General features: G+C 40.9%; 1 protein-coding gene across 1 annotated transcript; it reads left to right on the top strand.

Annotated features, from left to right (window-relative positions):
- Positions 1 to 5,786: 5,786 nt before the first annotated feature.
- DDX55 (DEAD-box helicase 55) lies at positions 5,787 to 18,846 on the top strand. Its single transcript, XM_063457002.1, has 14 exons — positions 5,787 to 5,918; positions 6,859 to 6,909; positions 7,745 to 7,831; positions 9,095 to 9,186; positions 11,077 to 11,139; positions 11,676 to 11,825; positions 11,918 to 12,107; positions 13,515 to 13,597; positions 13,682 to 13,813; positions 13,923 to 14,015; positions 16,204 to 16,318; positions 16,718 to 16,886; positions 17,616 to 17,902; positions 18,322 to 18,846. The coding sequence occupies exons 1-14, from the start codon at positions 5,811 to 5,813 to the stop codon at positions 18,472 to 18,474; spliced, it is 1,773 nt and encodes a 590-aa protein (XP_063313072.1). The 5' UTR covers positions 5,787 to 5,810; the 3' UTR covers positions 18,475 to 18,846.
- The last annotated feature ends 56 nt before the right edge of the window (positions 18,847 to 18,902 follow it).

Genomic DNA, 18,902 nt, shown 5'->3' with positions numbered 1-18,902 from the left:
ATGTGACCTGTCTGATACCTCATACACTAGAGGTCTCAGCTGTTCTTATTCACTTATTACGTGCAAAATTACTGCTCTGTTGCACATAGGTATCTAAGAGAGGACACTGAAAACTTCTGAACAGGACCTCTCTCTAGGGCTATTATGTATTGGGGTATTAACCCATGATTGCTAATTAACAATCTGTCACCTTATTTATGGCTTGAGGGATCCTTTGATTGAGGTTTTTGTTCCCATGGCACTATTTGCCAATTTTTGCTAATATCATATCTGCTATTAGTGTTTGTCCTCCCTTTTTCTCCTTTTTGTTATTTGTAGCAGTGTTTTATTTCCAACAGGGTGGGGGTCTACAATATTGGGTTCCTATCCCTCACATGTTGGAACATCTGGCATATTATCCGTATAGACCCATATACTTAGCACCTATCTGGTGTGTGGGATACTGTATTCTATCGGAATTGTACAGATTTTATTTGTCCTTCACTTATTGGTGGTTTTTCACCTTATTTTTTACTATTTACTATTAAAAGTTATATTTTATATTGCAGGGCACTCATCCTATGTATGTTTTTTCTGTAACTACCTTGGTAGTTTTTTTAGGGTTATCCCCTACTGTCAGAGTGCCCGTCCAAGTCTTCCCTGTCCTCCCCCTTTTTTTGTCTGCATATGCTTGTTATGCCACAATATCAGTAACAAGAAGGGTAGAAAGCATTGTTTAACAGGCTTATGGCATAGATAGTTACTGCACACATTTTTAAGTTGCTGGGTTAGCATAATGCACTTGTCAGGAAAGAATATGCAGAGGAGTAACAAAGGGTGAAGACAGGACATGTGCAATCATCATCTTAACATGGCTATTCAATTAGGTTCATGCTAGGCTTGTCAATGTTGCATGTTATGTTACACTTATGCTAGGGGGTAAATGACTTGAAAACATATGTGAGAGACATAAAGGCAGTATCAACAGTTAATATTAAACTTTAGAGGTTAGAGTTTAGAGTTTCCACCCCAAGGGGATCCCGTGTCAGCCAGGTGAGGATCAGCGTTTGTATGCCAGGCCCTCCTCTTTTTTATATACAGTGAGGATGTCTTTTTTCAGGATCAGCGGTTAGGTGACTGCTTTAATACTTATAGACTTTTTGGGTGCTCGTGGAGGAGGGAGATGGTCTCGTTGTGGGTAGTCCATTCGGGCGCTTGCCTTGGGAAGTCCCAGCAACCGTGTAGTTTGTTGGGTGCAGCATGGCGGCTATGGGTGGTCAGTCCTTGTATTGCGGCTCCCGTGTGGTGAGCTGTGCGGTGTGGCAAGTTAGGCGGTGTGCGGTAGCGTTGTTGCACTCTGTTGCTGTTGTTCCCCGGCTTGCCAGGTGTTCGTGCTGCTTCTCTTTGGTTAGCATGTGGGGTCTCGGCACTTACTCGCTGGTTCCAAGTCAGAATCCGCCTGTGTGGCGTCAGGGTAGATGGGTGCATCCAGCGAGTCTTGCATCTGTGCTGCTTGCCATGAGGTCTCCGCCATTTTGGAAGCGGCCTCTATGTACTGGGTCTGCTCCGTCGCTGTTCCGAGCGCCGATGTTGTGGCACTCCGATGGGCCATAGTGGGGACCGGGATCACCCCCACCGGTCCAGAGGGGTGGGGAGGGGACAGGGCCAGGCTCGCCTCACATTTCTGCCTTACCACTGGTGGGCAGGATAGCTGGGCGGCCCCCATCATGTGCGACAGGGATCATACCTCCGAGGGTCTGGAACTTTGCAGCAAGCCTCTCCTCGGGACCAGAGTGGCTTCTTACACCAGGTAACAGCTGCTGGTCTCCAGGTAAGCGCTAGGTTGATATTTAGGGGCTTAAAATTGGAGTTTTACAGGAGCCACTCCAGTGTGCGACCATTCAGCCTAGCGCTTTACCCCTTCTCCCCAATCTATACCTTTTTGGGCCCAAGTACTGTATGTCATCTGGAGACATTCTGTTCCAGTTTAGTTCAGAGTTCATTCTCAACTTTTAGAGAGGTCTGATAAACAATATTGACACAAACACTGACTATAGCAATTGATTTCTGAAAAACTGTTTAGCAATTGCAGTTGGAAAGGAAAAGAAACTAGAGGATATGTAAGAAATGGAAAGATTCAGCATATTGTGAGACAATATATTCCTCTCCACCCAGGCAACATCTCCTAAGTCTGCCCAATTTATTGATCAGAGGGAAAGAATGATATAGGGAGATGGCAAAGGGCATTCCTGTCTTGTATCATAGATAATAGCAATCTACGATACGGCATCCTGATTAAAGGGAAACTCCAGTGCCAGGAAAACAATCCGTTTTCCTGGCACTGCAGGTTCCCTCTCCCTCCCACCCCCTAATCCCTGGTTGCTGAAGGGGTGAAAACCCCTTCAGTAACTTACCTGAGGCAGCGATGATGTCCCACGTCGCTACTTCATCCTCTGCATTGCGTCGGCCGGTGGGCGAGACTGATCCCGCCCATTTCAATGCTTTCCTATGGGGAAATGAGCGACGCTGGAGCACAGGTTTCCTGTGCTAGAAACCAGGAAGTGCCCTCTAGTGGCTATCTAGTAGACAGGCACTAGAGGTGGAGTTAACCCTGCAAGGTAATTATTACACTTGCAGGTTTAAGAGTAGTGGGAGTTGGCACCCACACCACTCCATTGGGCAGAAGTGGTCTGGGTGCCTGGAGTGTCCCTTTAATCGGTTTCCTCTGTGGAAGTGGTACAACGAAAAACTGTCAAACATCATCTCTGCATATAAAGAGAGAACCAGAGAAGGCCTTCCAATGTAATGGGTCTAAGACCTTGGCTATTTTAGCTTCAATTTTTTTTCCCATTCACCAATGTATATTTCTCCCACGTGTCTTCCTCTCTCATCCCAACCCAAGTTTTGTATGTCCCCCAAGCCTCATTTATGCTTAACTCATACCCTTCTAACATTGCCATCCCGTAAAGTGGGATGCAGTGGGACATGGTAAAAGGGGGACCAGCCAATGATGCGATACACATCAGATGCAGCACCCAAAGGAGACAGACCTGCAAGTAAAGGGAGTGGGCCTGCCAAGAGTAGACAGGTCACCCTAGCAGAAATAAGCTGATTGTCAATCACTTAGGCCAGCCACGAAGGGAGCACCATGTAGACAGCACTATTGCGCCACTCCCTCCATGGTCCTTGTGCCCTGAGCATTCTCTCAGATATAATGATGTGCTTGCGCTTCACTTTCTGGGGACAGTTCCCAAAGGCAGGACATCAGGGTGCAAAGTTGGGATGGTGGAACAGGACCCTGAAATAGGGACTATGGGAGAAAGGAAGCAGGGCCGGTGTGTCCATAAAGTGGCTCAGGCAGCCACCTTAGAGCGCCAGAGGAGGAGGACGCAAAAATCTGAATCCCCTGCCTCTGTCCAGGGACTTGGATTTTTCAACTTACCTCTCTTCCTGCAGCCATTGAAGTCGGCTGACCTCTCCTGATGATGTCAGGAGGAGGGGGCGTTACTTTCACTGCTCTTCTCCCAGGACCGCTGGGGAGTCTCAGAGAAAAGCAGAGGAAGCCACGTCCCCTTCTCCTGTCATCATCAGGAGGGCCGCTTGACTCCGCTGTATGCTGGCTGCTGCTCCTGCCCAGGGGGGAGGGGCCATGTCCCTTTGCTCAGCCCCTTTCTCCCTTCCTCAGCCCATGTCCCCTTGCTCAGCCTCTGTCCTCCTTTCCTCAGCCCCTGTCCCCCGTCCCCCTTCCTCAGCCCCTTGTCCCCCTTCCTTAGCCCATGTCCCCCTTCCTCAACCCATGTCCCCCTTCCTCAACCCATGTCCCCTTTCCTCAGCCCCGTCGCCTTTCTTCAGCCCATGTCCCCCTTCCTCAGCCCCATACCCTCCACCACAGCCCCCATAACATCCCCACTACAGCTCCTTTCCTCCGATTGCAACCCATATCACCCACACCACAGCCCCTTTCCCAAATTGTAGCCATCAACCTACTTCAGCCCCTATCCCCCCACTACATTTCCTAACCTGCTCTGTATGCCTGTGTATGTATGTCTTTGAATGCCTGTATTTGTATGACATTGTACCTGTATGTGTAGATTGTATGGCTGTGTGCCTGAGTTTGTCTGATTGTGTGCCTGTTTATCTCTGTGTCTGAGTGCCTGTATGGTTGTGTGTTGCTATATATCGATGTCTATATCGCATAGAAAAACACACAAAATGCACTGAGAGCGCCACGGAAAGGGGCGAGGGGAAGAAAGAGAAAATTCCTGGCACCAGCCCATGGAAGGATGTATAGACATCTGGGGGAAATGGGTCATACCAGCTAATGTGTGGGTTCCAGCAGTTATGGCAACTGCCTCAATTCACCCAATAGCATACCGTGTTTCCCCGAAAATAGGACCTACCCCGAAAATAAGCCCTAGCCGAATTTTCAGGGTGGGCTGCAATATAAGCCCTACCCCGAAAATAAGACCTAGGCATTTTACCTTTGCGGCCCGGCGGGACTTCCTTCTTCTATTATGAGGAGGAGAGAGGGGGGGGGGGGGGGGGGGAGCATTGCGGGCCGTGGCATCGCGCAGCGTGATGACGACGTGCGCAGCGCCGTCAGTCTGCCTTCACGGATCTTCAGCGGAAGGATCCATTCCGGGCGGTGAGGCACCCAGTGGTCGGACTCGTTGAACTGTGAGTAGATACCGGTATTTTATGTCTGGGACTTAATTAATTAAAGGGGGGGTGAATTAATTAAAGGGGGGGGGGGTGAATTAATTAAAGGGGGGGGGGAATTAATTAAAGGGGTGGTGGATTAATTAGAGAGGTGTGGATTAATTAGAGGGGGTGTGTGGATTAATTAGAGGGGGTGTGTGGATTAAACATAGAAACATAGAAACATAGAATGTGACGGCAGATAAGAACCATTCGGCCCATCTAGTCTGCCCAGTTTTCTAAATACTTTCATTAGTCCCTGGCCTTTCATTAGTCCCTGATTAATTAGAGGGGGTGTGTGGATTAATTAGAGGGGGTGTGTGGATTAATTAGAGGGGGTGGATTTATTAAAGGGGGGTGGATTAATTAAAGGGGGTGGATTAATTAAATGGAGGGTGGATTAATTAAAGGGGTGGTGGATTAATTAGAGGGGGTGGATTAATTAGAGGGGGTGGATTAATTAGAGGGAGGGTGAATTAATTAAAGGGGGGGTGGATTAATTAAAGGGGGGTGGATTAATTAAAGGGGTGGTGGATTAATTAAAGGGGTGGTGGATTAATTAGAGGGGGGTGTGGAATAATTAAAGGGGGTGGATTTATTAAAGGGGGGTGGATTAATTAAAGGGGGGGTTCAATGTACATATCGGTACCGTAAATAAATAAGCCCTACCATGAAAATAAGCCCTAGTGTGTTTTGTGTGACTAAAATTAATATAAGACCCGGTCTTATTTTCGGAGAAACACGGTACATGCGCCTTCTTCCTCAGATGCCTCTCCTTCCTCCTCCCCCCTGCCTTCTAATACATTCAAAAGAGACACAAGTGAACGTAATATTAAATGGAAATAATTTTAAAATGCTGTGTATAGCTATGGTACCTACACATCTGAATGTAGCCATATTACTAAAATCAAATGTAGATATATTAAAAAAAAAAAAGGGGGGGGGGGGAGAAGTGGAGGTCCCAACTTAACAAAACCTAAACAAAACACAAAAACATTGGAATCAATACTGGTTTATGTCACATTTTTTACTACTTGCTCAGCACGGAACCTAATGTTCTGGTTTCGTGTTGCTGCGGGAACTGGTTACTCGCGCGGACAGGAAGCACGTGTTCACTTACTGGCTGCAAAAACATGGATAACGTAACTGAAGGAACGTGGGATTCTTTACCTCAAAAGTTAAATGAAAATATTCTCCAAACGCTCAGGGACTTGGACTTCACCCATATGACTCCAGTTCAGGTAGGGGAAGGATTGCTGCTGGACTGAGTGCAGTCACTGTGTACCATCATCTCACTCACTGTGGGTTATAGTTCTCTTCCTTGAGACTTTTCCTCCTCTATTGGACCCTTTTAGTCTGTATACTTTTGTATGTACATAAAGCATATTTCTCACTTCCCTGCTGCATTGCTTTAACACTAGGACTGTATATCTGAAGGTAAAGTAATCGCCCCTATTCTTTAATTTAACACAATTTAGTTATTGACACAGGAGGGAGAATAAACAAGGACAAGCAAATTGCTCCTGTGTTTCATATAGTATAGAATTGAAAATAATGATTGTGGTTTAATAGACGAGTTCTCACCAGTTTCTATATTTCTGCAGCTGGTGAATTGGTTTGTAGTTTTGTGTTGCAAAACCCTTTTTTACAGCTTACATTCAAAGAGGCAACATATAACCTTATCTACTGGTAATATTGTTAGTACATATCAAATCTTTATTATTTAAACTTTGCATATGGTTTTAAAATCCATAATCTGAGAGTTCAGTATGTACGTATAGCATGCTTACTTACAATACAGAGGGATTTATTTTCTAAAACTGAATTATAGAGAATTGAAAACAACTGCAATATAATTGAGCTGTAAAACCTCTCAAATTACATTCTTTTTCCAACTCCATTTCATAACTTTAGCAATTTTGTATATTGATGGCTGTGCATTGATACATAAAAAGCAAAACGAATGTACAAGCAAGCATTGGGCATCCACTAATCACTGAATCGTATAATACAATTTCAGATGAAATAACAATTGATTACATTAATTGGGAAATAGGTGCATGATAAGTACACTTTGCCTTTTATTTTAAAGTATATTGCATTTTCCATAGACCTATAATTACCGACTGCACTTGCATTTACTTGGTCTTCTATTTAGTAGTTGTATTTCTTTTTTTCTAGTCAGCAACAATTCCTCTTTTTATGAAGAACAAAGACATTGCTGCAGAAGCGGTAAGTGTGGGGCTGCTATATAGCATGAATGATTTTGATTAATAAAGTATTTTCTAGCCAGGGGTAAAAAAGTGACCAATCCCAGTCCATGGCAGTTTCACTTTAAAATAATCATCCAGAGGCATAGATCTATCTCTGTTACCAGTCTTACTCCACAGTAGTGCTGACAATGTTAGAAGCTGTAACCTGCTTACACATTTTAATTGAAGTACTCCTGGCCACTACGGCCTTAATGGTGGGAAAACTATCAAGACATGCATGCATACAGTTTTTTTCCTTTGGGTGGTAGAGCCCGCTTCAAGCTTCATGTAAAATGATGCTATCCTGAACAAGGCCTCCTTTTCAGATATAGCTAAATGACAGGTTCCCCTTGAACTTTAGACATATCAGTCATGACCAAACATGGAATTGATTTATATAATGCAGCAGAAGGAATTAGCAATATCAGAACAAGTGGCTGAACCGCTTAGGTCTGGAGGATCCTGTTAAATACTTGAATACTGTTCAAAACGGTTTGACTACTTGTGGAATGGCGCCAGAGGCTGTCTGGCACCATAACAACTACTGGGTGCATTAGTGTTTAAGGTACCTAGACTCACCCTTTAGCTAATGATAAAGGACAATAGCTGAAGCATTCTAATGTGTTTAAGCTTATTAGCCAATCAATAAAATAAATTTAATGTGATGATTGGAGGGTAGAATGGCTCCCAGCAACCTTCACTTAATTGATTTGATGTACCCAGCATTCATCAAATGCATAGAATGAGCTAAGTCAAATAATTGTGGTGCAATAGTAGGTTTTTTTAAATGTATTTATTTTGTATGTCTCACACAGATAACTGGAAGTGGCAAAACTCTGGCATTTGTAATTCCACTTTTGGAAATTCTTCTGAAAAGAGAACAGAAATTAAAGAAAAGTCAGGTACTATCATGGTAGCTCTAGTAATTGTGTTTAATAACATCAATACATACTTCTCAGCACACATCCATACCCACCTGTGGTATTTTCTGCATGCGTATTTAATGCAAGGCATCAATATAATGTAGAGTAGAAGGTGTACATTAAATATCACTGTGTTAGCTCATGTCTAATTTAAAAAAAAAAAAGGGTTATTCCGCTGCAATATGTCATACATTCAATACAAGAACGTGTAATTAGAGGTGCAATAAAGCTATGAGTCCCAGATTTTGTTAAATGAGGGAAGAGTATTACAAACAGTGACCTATGATTATTCCATCAAATTGGTTTCTTCTATTTTTTAGCAACAACTAATTGTAAGTGTGGTGTCTCACGAACCAGGTGGTGGATGTTATTTTAAGTCGTTTTGTTTTTTTTCTATTATACTAAACATCACGTTAAGCATAATTTCTTTTTCTTTCATGTGTTGATTCATGCAGTTTTGCAGCTATATTGTCTAACCTGCCCCCTCACAAACAACACTGAAATAGGTTGCCCTGTACATGTTAATTTGCGTAAGCTGCCATTGTGAAGCAGCACTTAAGAAACTGACAATGGGCTTTAATAATAAAACATACTGAATCTGCAGTATTATTGTTAGTGCTTCAGGTACTTGACATTCTATTTAACAGAAATAAAATATAACTTTGTAGTAGCTTTACTGTTGAAAGCTATATGTACCATTTTTAACTTGTTTGAGGCTACTTTTATTGCTAATAATTGACTCCCTTAAGATTGTACACTTAAAGGAGCACTCCTAGCACCATAATTACTATAGTGTGTTGTGGTGGTTATGATGACTGGTGTCCCCCAGTGTAAGTAGTAACTGTTCACCTGGGAACGCCCAGGTACCATCACCTCATCTACGCAGGTTCTCTGGATTGAGCTAAGCCTGATCGTGCAGGGCTTAGCACATTGACTAGCAGTGATCAGCTGATGCCACAGGCAATAAGTTAGTCCTGCAAGGCTGGATTTAGCTCAGGAGAGCGATTGGTAGCTCCGTGCCTCACTATTGAGGAGGTGACCCGCTCCTGGCAGATCTCAACAAAAAAGTGTAACCATACGCAAAGAAAGACACCATAACCACCACAGTTTCTGCCAATTCACAGTTTATTGAATAATTCTGACTTTGTTTTGTTGGACAATTGTATGGATTCTATTTATTTAACCTTGATCTTCTAGATAGAAGCAAAGTTACAACTGCTGCTTTTTTGTTTCTCTATTCAGGTTGGAGCGATAATCATTACCCCAACCCGTGAGCTTGCTGTTCAGATTGACGAGGTGATCTCTTATTTCACTAAACATTTCCCACAGTTTAGGTAAGTCACTTCTCTCTTTTTAACAGTACTTTTGAAATTGTCATATCTATGGTTCTATGTATAGTGGCAACTTTATTCTTCTGCAGAACACAATTTAATTTTAAAACCTAGTATTATAATGCATTTAAATCTTCATTAGCTTAATTGACTATAACGCCATTCAGAGAAATTTTATTTTTTTTACATGTTTTTTAAATTTTATTTTATTTACTAATTTGACATATACGATTCTCTGATGGTTTTTATATTTTGAATGTTGCTTGTTTTTTTTAAATTTTATTTATTTATTTATTTGTAATTTTCATTTTGCATGCTTTTTTACTTTTTAAATGCATTTTTTTGAGTGTCAGAGAGAAAGCAATACAAAACATACATTGGATATCAATGAGTAGTTTCATGGACAATTGATATAAGCAATCATGAATAGCAGAGTAGGTACACAGACATTTCTCTTTTCAGTTAAATCATAATAAAACACAACTTAACAGAAACATGCCTGCCAATTCCCTTAATACTTTTTAAACGGACACCCTAAGGACCACTGCTTCTTAGGGCCACCTCTAGTAGCTTTAACTCAGACAGCTACTAGAGACATTTCACCCTCTGCATAAAGGTTCCGAACGCTCCCCATACAGATGAATGTATTTGAGGAGATGCTGATTGTAGCAGCTCTGCACATGCAAATAAGCTCCCCATTGCTTTTATTTTGGGAAACATTGGATTGGCATAAATGATCACAGCCATGGTAGGTACAATGGTTACAGTGCGTGGGGGACTAAAGATAAATACAACTCTAAATCTAACTATTTAAGAGGAGGAGGCATAACGTTAAGTACTTAAAGAGATGATATAGTGCCAGGAATACAAAGTTTCCTCTGCCTCCCCCCTCCCTCCCTAACGTAGAGTGTGAGGATGTCCAGTGTCTGTTACCATACCAAAAGTCTGTTAACTTCAAGGAAGCGTCTAGTAGATAGCCACTGGAGGCAGACTTAGTGCTGCAATGTAAACATTGCAGTTTCTCTGGAACGGCAATATTTTACATTGCAGCACCAAGTGCAATAAGGACACTGTTCCCAGACCACGTCAACAAGCTAAAGTTTTCTGGGTGCCTAAAGTGTCTCTTTAAAGGGACACTCCAGGCACCCAGACCACTTCTGTCCATTGGAGTGGTCTGGGTGCCAACTACCCTTACCCTGCAAGTGTAATTATTGCAGTTTTCTATAAACTGGAATAATTACCTTGCAGGGTTAACTTCACCTCTAGTGCCTGTCTACTAGACAGCCAATAGCGGGCACTTCCGTGTTTATAGCACACATTCCGTGTGCTATAGCGTCGCTGGACGTCCTCTCACTATGTAAGGACCTCAAGTGTCTCTGAAATCCCCATAGGAAAGCATTGAAAGCATTTTGCCGGCGGCCGCGCATTCTAAGTAGGTCTCCCCCTGCCAGATGATGTTGGTGGGGGAGGCGCGTGGGCGGACCCTTCAGCAACTTGGGATGGGGGGGTGGGAGGGAGAGGTTTGTTTTCCTGGCACTGGAGAGTCCCTGTAATTTAACAAAACACTCTTACTGTGGGAATACATGTTGATATTTCTATCATTAGAGAAGTCATTTAAGTGCATTCCCTTTCCTTGCATTAATTGATTGTGCATTGAATAGTTTAACTACACTCTGGAAATTCTTTTTATCAAAGTGATTCCTAACTGTTGTTCTTTCTTAGAGTAGCTACTGGTTAGTCTCTGTAACAACCTATTGCATATTGAAATTCAATGCTTCCCTAGTGCTGCATGTGAAAAGTTACTGTGTTAAATTACTGACTCTCTTTCAAAACCACCCATTTGTTTATTTGCACAGAAATAATTTTTTTTTTTTTGTGATGATTTATATCCAGCCAGATTCTGCTTATCGGGGGGAGTAATCCAGTTGAAGATGTGCAGAAGTTTAAGGAGAAAGGGTATGCTTTGTACTTGTCTACCCAAAATGTTACATCTAATGATATTATGTTTGTTCCAACAAGATTGATGAGAGACAAAGAGAAAACATTCTCTCCCTGTATTCATTCCATTCCTCTACCAAAAATGCAGTAAAATTAAATGACATCACGGACATAATCACAATTGTTTAAAAGCTTTCTGTATTCTTTAGGTATAAGCTTCATATCTTACACTGGTTGGGATCTGTGAATAGAACATGGCATCATCGTGCCCCTTAGTTAAATCCTCTCCCACTCCGGCTCTGTTTGCTATTCTACATGCAATCCATTTTAGGTTTTTACCTTAAACCTGCATGCTATATCAGTGGGGAAAAGGTAGTAGGTTGAATATTGATCAATTTCTTTTTTAATTATTTACATATTTCTGTTTCAGAGATAGCAACATTATACAGTGAGAAAGTATTTTAGTAATATTTGCCATCATTCTAGACCTAAGTCTCCATTTATGAATCCTTGTGATAGATTACTTCACTAATTTCCCCCTTTGTCTTTAAAAGAGGAAACATTATTGTGGCCACGCCTGGGCGACTGGAAGACATGTTCAGAAGACAGGCTGATGGGCTGGATTTGGTTACTTGTGTGAAAACCTTGGAAGTCCTTATTTTGGATGAAGCAGATAGACTTCTAGACATGGGATTTGAAGCAAGGTGCTACTGCTTTCAAATGATGAGATCTCTCATGATTCTTCCTACTGTTACACAGTCCCTTCAATTAAAAGTGTATTTTACCTTTGTTTCAGTTTAAACACCATCCTTGGATACTTGCCAAAACAGAGGAGAACTGGACTGTTCTCAGCCACGCAGACTCAGGAGCTAGAGAATCTGGTGAGAGCCGGCTTGCGGAATCCCGTCCGTATTACTGTAAAGGAAAAAGGTGTTGCCGCAACAAACACCCAGAAGACCCCAACACGCCTCCAGAATTGTTATATGGTGAGCTCTTGCCCTTGTCTGCCTTCATTCCACTTCCTATTTATTGCATCAGACTTGGGATTTCTATTTCATGTAACTCTTATTTTTATTATTATTATTAATGTGACAGAGAGCAGGATCTTACACATCTGGAGTCTACATTATAATTTATTTTCTTATTCTTTCCATTGTTGAATCATATTTTCTTTTGTGTATGTATAACGATTCTTCCTCATCCTACTTAATTCCTATTTTGGATGTAAATCAGAGCAGGATTTTGACAATCAGACTTGGGAGTACAGGATGCTGTTGGTTCAATTCTCCATATTTGGTAAAGCTGTCCTTGTTTGCCTTTGGAAAAACTGCACTTGGCAATAGTACAAATTACTCATCGTTTGAGTCAGCCGAAATGCCACTGCAGAAGAGTCCATCTACTCTGTGGTGGCAGTGATGTCACCTACATTCCATCAATAGCTGCAGGGAGTTTGGAACATTTCCACAATAGAACCTTTCACTACTTCCTTGCTTGGGAGAGTAGAAAAAAATTACCTTGACCTGGTTTGAATTTCTAAGGCTGTTGTCATGTGCAGAGAAAGTCTGGAGGACTTCCTTCCCAGTGCCCAATAGAAAGGCTGAAGTTGATGCATGCGGGTCTTTTTTTCAGCCTAAATAATCATGGTAAACCCACCCCCTTCACCATCACTCTTCTCTCTTACTTTCTATTACTCTTCAATTTACATATTCCTCTTTGTCTTCATAGGCATTGCTCTCTACACCCTCTGTTTTCTAGTCATTTGTCAAAGTTGTTCTATACTTTTCTTTGTCTTGTAATTTTCAAAATGACCGTTTACTTTGATGATGGTGTAACGGAGCATTTGAACCATGGACCTCCTTTGGTATACCTTCTCCTGCTCTTATCTGTTGAAACGCAAACTATTGCATACCCGACGTATGTTTCATTGTCCTGAGCAATAACAGATCGTAGTCTCTGACCCACGCAAGTGGTATCTTGGAAGAGTTGGCGGTGGTTGAACATGTTATGATGTTCCAATGGTTATGATGTTCCTTTGATCTCCTACTGGTAACTGTTAAAGCTCAACCGCTTGCTAATTAACAATGAACTATTTGGTTTTGTAAATCTTATTTTGTTTTGTTCTGTTTTGTTTATGTTGAAAAAACTACAAAATAGTGAATGTAACAGATTGAATATCACTTTCCTACTGTCAAAGGTCCGAGACTACTTTTAAGTTGTCATTTGTGCCATATTTTTGTATCATACATTCACAATAAAAATAGTTTTGGGGAAAAAAATTACCGTTTACAAAGAAAAGTAGTGTGTATTTCACAAACTAATCCAATTTGTTGATTGTTTTAAAATGCCAAACATCTGTGTGTAAGTTAATTTGTATGATTCATTTGTATTCGCAGATCTGCAAATCACATGAAAAATTCAACTATCTGGTGAGCTTCCTGCGGCAGAGAAAGCAGGAAAAACACCTAGTGTTTTTCAGGTATGTCTCTTTATAAAGCTGTGATGCGGTCTTTCAGCCATCTCTCTATATTCACACAGTGCTGTTATCCTGTTGTTTGTGCAGTACCTGCGCCTGTGTGGAGTACTATGGGAAGGCCCTAGAAGCAATGATAAAGAATGTAAAGGTGATGTCTCTTCATGGAAAAATGAAACACAAGCGCAACCGAATATTTGCTGAGTTTAGGAAGTTGGACAGGTAAACTGGGCAACTCTCTGCTGTATAGTAAAATTGCAATTTACAAATTTATGTCTATATAAAATGTGATGTATGAAGAAGCCTTTTCTCTGTGTGTCTTCCCATGTAGTGGTATTTTAGTATGCACTGATGTGATGGCTCGCGGTATTGACATCCCTGAAGTAAACTGGGTACTGCAGTATGATCCACCCAGCAGTGCAAGGTAAGTGCTTACGAACTTCCTTAAAGGGGCACCATAACTACCTAGGACAATAACCTTTACAACACGCTGTAGTAGTTATGGTGCCAGGAGTCCCACAGCAAGGAGTCAGACCATTTTCACCAGTAAGACACTTCCCTGGGACCTACAGTTGCCTCAGTCCAGCCACTCTGCACAGATATTTCTAAAGTCCAAGTTCCCACTTCCGCATTAGCAATAATAATCTGTCTTTGTATGGAAATTAATTTGCTGAACGTGTCAGCTGACACTTTTCAACCAAGGAATTCCGTCCAAGGTTGGACAGACATAATATTGCTAAAGAGAAAGGGGAACTTAGTGATATCTGTACAGGTTTGGATCACTGCTTGTGAGAAGCCTAGGTAAGTGTCAAACCATTTGAAAACAGTTTGACTCTTAAAAGTGGGACATTTGCCAGGGGACTGCTGTCTAACCACTTTCAAACGGAAAAGATTGGGGCAGAGAGAACATATTAATTACTACTGGCAATCAGGATAGGGAGAAGGGGCTACTACATGCAGTTCGGGGTAGCGTTTAGTTGCAGACAGTGTGGAGGTAGATTGGGTTGTTGACATGGAGTGGGCAGGGTTGTAATAAGTGGAGATGAATTGAGTGCAAACAGACCTCTTTGTTTATACACTGACCTTTCAACTAGTTGAAGCCACTGCATTTATTTGAACACTGACCTTCCACACTAATACGTACGTACGTACGTACGTGTGTGTGTGTGTGTGTGTGTGTGTGTGTTAGAATCAGGGGTGCACTCACAGGTCTTTTAGTGGAAAAAAAATGGTGGTTTAATGGAACAAAAACTTCAGTTACATCTGTGATATACAATCGACCTTTTGATCCCTACGGGTCTTTTTCAAGATCTTAAAAAAAGACCTGTAGGGGTCGAAACGTTGATTGCATATCACAGATGTAACTGAAGTTTTTGTTCCATTAACCCCTTGAGCACCAAGCTTCTGTAATAAAAGGGAACCATGACATGTCACACATGTCATGTGTCCTTAAGGGGCTAAACCACAATTTTTTTTTTTTTATTTTTTTTTTACTAAAACACCTGTGAGTGCACCCCTGATTCTATTTTGATATATGCTTATTGCGGGTGGCACCTAGGCAAGTATTACTTTTTGTGACTGTGACTAGGAGAGTACCCAGCTGTCCTATAGTTTTTATATATATACTTTTGTATGCTGTCCTGATGAAAGCTCCCTGAGAGGAGCTGAAACGTTGACTATGGAGTAAAGTATTTTTGTTTATTTACAAGTCCTGGGAGTGCTGATTACTTATTGGATATATATATATATATATATATACATACACACACACTCCATGCAAATATTCAGCTCTATATATACACACACTGACATTCTTTTCAAATACCACACCTGCATTCACACACAAACTCCATGCAAATATACTGCTGCATTCACAAATGGCCTTGTTGGTCCTCATCAGTAAGGTGTGCCTGATACTCCTCTATGCACTATTAGCAACAGGTCCACATCTGCATAGCCATTTTAAATTGGAGAGACCATAGACCGTTTGTTAGCAAACTAAAACAAGATGCAAGAGAATACTGAGAACACAAAACAACTCTAATAGCTTGCCCTTCGGTGGGTACCCGCTTAGTTCTCAGGCTGGTTTTAGCTCATTTGTAGAAAAAAAAAAATGAAACCATTTGGTTTCCAGACAAACGGCTCCTGTGTGAGCCAAAACATTGCTACTTGTGTGCTTCCTGCTATGAACTAAATAAATCGATATGTGATTTTTGCAAAATGATGGACTATTTTTTGTTTCAAATAGTTTGTTTGATAACTTACCTAGGTCCTCTGGGAATTAAAGCTGCATCTGATCTATTTCAACAGAAGCCAGATAACTTTGTAGAGAAAAGCATGTTGGACTGCACTTAGTTGCTCCAAGCCAGTGAGTGCTGTCCTGCTGTACTCAATAGAGCAGTCAGGCTTATCCTGCCAGAGAAGACTAGGTGTAGCCGTGAGCACCCACATAAGTTATCAAGTCTGCTAAAACTGTTTCTCTTGGGATGGCACCTGGCACTCTTGGCATCAAACTCATTACAGTGGGTTGTAGTGGTTATGGTGTTTAGAGTATTACTTAAAATATAAATCTGCTTCTGATCAGAGCCTCTGACTGCATCCTTTACTTTCAGTGCCTTTGTTCACCGCTGTGGACGTACAGCCCGGATTGGTCATCATGGCAGTGCTCTTGTGTTTTTGCTTCCCATGGAAGAATCATATGTTGAATTTCTTTCAATAAATCAAAAGGTAAACATTCCCTTTTATTCACCACTGTGCCTTTTTAGTAAAAAAATAATTTAGCAACATATTGTGCTCTCCCATTAATAGCATATTTCATAATGTACCTAAGGAAATGCAAATCAATCTGATAATTTCTTTCTGCTAGATCAACTGCTAACATGAGGAAATATAAGTGGCATAACAAAAATGCTTCCTTTGTTTTTAAAACTTCAGTAAGAAACAGAAGCCATGCTGCAGGCTTCTCCTCCACCACTTCCTGGTTGTTTTCCAGTTCTTAAACTATGCAACCTATGCTAGTGCTTAATTCATTAATGCAATTTCAGTAACATTGTACATTTTATTCTCATGTTTTTTTGTCTTTGCTTGATTACTAATTACCTTTTTTATTCACTTTTTCCCCCAAAGTGCCCACTGCAGGAAATGACAGAGCTGACCTTTTCTCAGGACCATCTACCTAAACTGAAGTCCCTGGCAGCATCAGACCGGGCCATGTTTGATAAAGGAATGAAAGCCTTTGTGTCTTTTGTCCAGGCTTATGCCAAGCACGAGTGCAATTTAATCTTCCGGGTAAAAGGTATTGTGTTAATCCTGATCTGTCCATTAGCTTAATATGCAAATTTGTATTGTTTTAATGCCACAAGGGTTGCTGAGATATACACAATACATAAGTGACAATATATTGATATTGTGGGTTCCTTGATGTAGTAATTAAAAGGACTAAAAAGTGCATAGAATTGTGTGATCACCAGAACTGCAAATCAGTCTAAGAAATTGAAGAACATATGGATGACTTATTGTTTCATAGTGGCTGACTAGATGCCATAAAGCAATCCACAAAGTGGGGTTTTTAATTGGCACCAAAATACGACAACTATCCCCTTAAGGCCCAAAGATATTACATGCCATCCATACAATCTGGTCCTTAACAATTTTATACCTGCTGCTGTACAATGAATGGTACCAGGGCTCAAAATTTCCACTCACAACTAGCCATTGGCTAGCGAAAATTTAGAAATTCAAGTAGAAATTTGCTGTGCCATGGACACACCTTGCTTGCACAGGCGAGTAACTTTTAAAACTTATAAAGCCTGGCTAGAGGCCAAGTACCCAAAGTTTTAAGAACTGAGTGGCACATTCCATTTTGATATTGGATGTTTAAAGGGTCGATAGTTATAAAAGAATTGTCATAATTCCTTAAGTTAAAATACCTCCAAATCATGAGTTAAGTTAATATATAGAATGTACGCAATAGTACTCAAAGACTCAGGTGACGCATTTTTAATGGTTACTTATGTCATTTCAGATTTGGATTTCTCCTCTCTTGCCCGTGGCTTTGGTCTTCTAAAAATGCCCAGAATGCCAGAGCTACGAGGGAAAGACTTTTCAGATTTTGTCCCTGCCCCTATCGATACGAACTCCATCCCTTACAAAGACAAGAACCGAGAAAAACAAAGGCAGAAGATGCTGCAGGAAAGGAGGAAGGTGGTTGGCGAGACTAGGAGAAGTTTTGTAAAAAACAAATCCTGGTCCAAACAGAAAGCTAAAAAGGACAAGAGAAAGAAAACCGCACTGAAAAGGAAAAATCAAGAGGTGAAGTGCAGTATTTCCTATATTTTTATAATTCTAATATGATAACAGGACGTATTCTTGATTGGGTGTTTTTCATTAAATTACACAAGGGAATTGAACATTGGAGGTGAAACTAGCCAAAATGATGTGGCCTAACATGTATAGAAATGGCAAGGGAACTGCACGGTACTTTTAGAGATTGTATACCTGTACAACAATAAATTTTAGCAGACTTAACATGCACTCACTTTGGGTAAAATGAAACGTAACCATTATTTAACCAACAAAATATAACTTGACAGTAGATAGGTACATTAAAGAGGGCAAACAAAACCGGTTGAATGCAGGGCCACAATGTTAATCTAATATCTAGGACAGAACTGCCCGTCTGCTTAAATAGTATCTGTCTTCATGTGTTTGCCTCCTCTTGTATATTACAGGGATCGGATATAGATGATGAGGATGTGAATGAACTGCTCCACGACACCAGATTATTAAAGCGGCTGAAGAAGGGTAAAATCACAAAAGAAGAGTTTGAAAAGGAGTTCTCCACCTCAGCTAAAAAGACTTTAGAAGATGAACCTTCTGACTGAATGTATTCACCTGAACTCATTGTGATCAGTCACTTTGAGGTGTTTGGCTATTGGGAAATGTGAAAAGGACATCTGTGACTCTTTAAATGTTGGAATTCACAGGAGTCTAAATGTGTTCCTGACATTTTTGGATAAAGTAGAGAACTGTGATCCATGCCAACCTAATCACTTCCTATGTAAAGTAAATATTTTTGCAATCAATTTTTGTGATTTTAAATGTTGGATTGGAAAAATAACATTCCCATGCATATCTTTTTGAATCCTCTTATTGTACATAAACCAGATTTATTTATTGGTATTATGGTGAACATGATTTTAAATACCATCACAAACTTTTTACTTTGCTCTTCATGTGAAAAGTTCTCTAATCTCCAGTTTCAATGTTTATCAAAGCCAGATTTTGAGTGTTAAGATTAAATGTGATAACA

The sequence above is a fragment of the Pelobates fuscus genome, chromosome 5 (genome assembly GCF_036172605.1).
Source record: "Pelobates fuscus isolate aPelFus1 chromosome 5, aPelFus1.pri, whole genome shotgun sequence".
NCBI lineage: Eukaryota > Metazoa > Chordata > Amphibia > Anura > Pelobatidae > Pelobates > Pelobates fuscus.
This window is presented reverse-complemented; position numbering and strand designations above follow the sequence as displayed.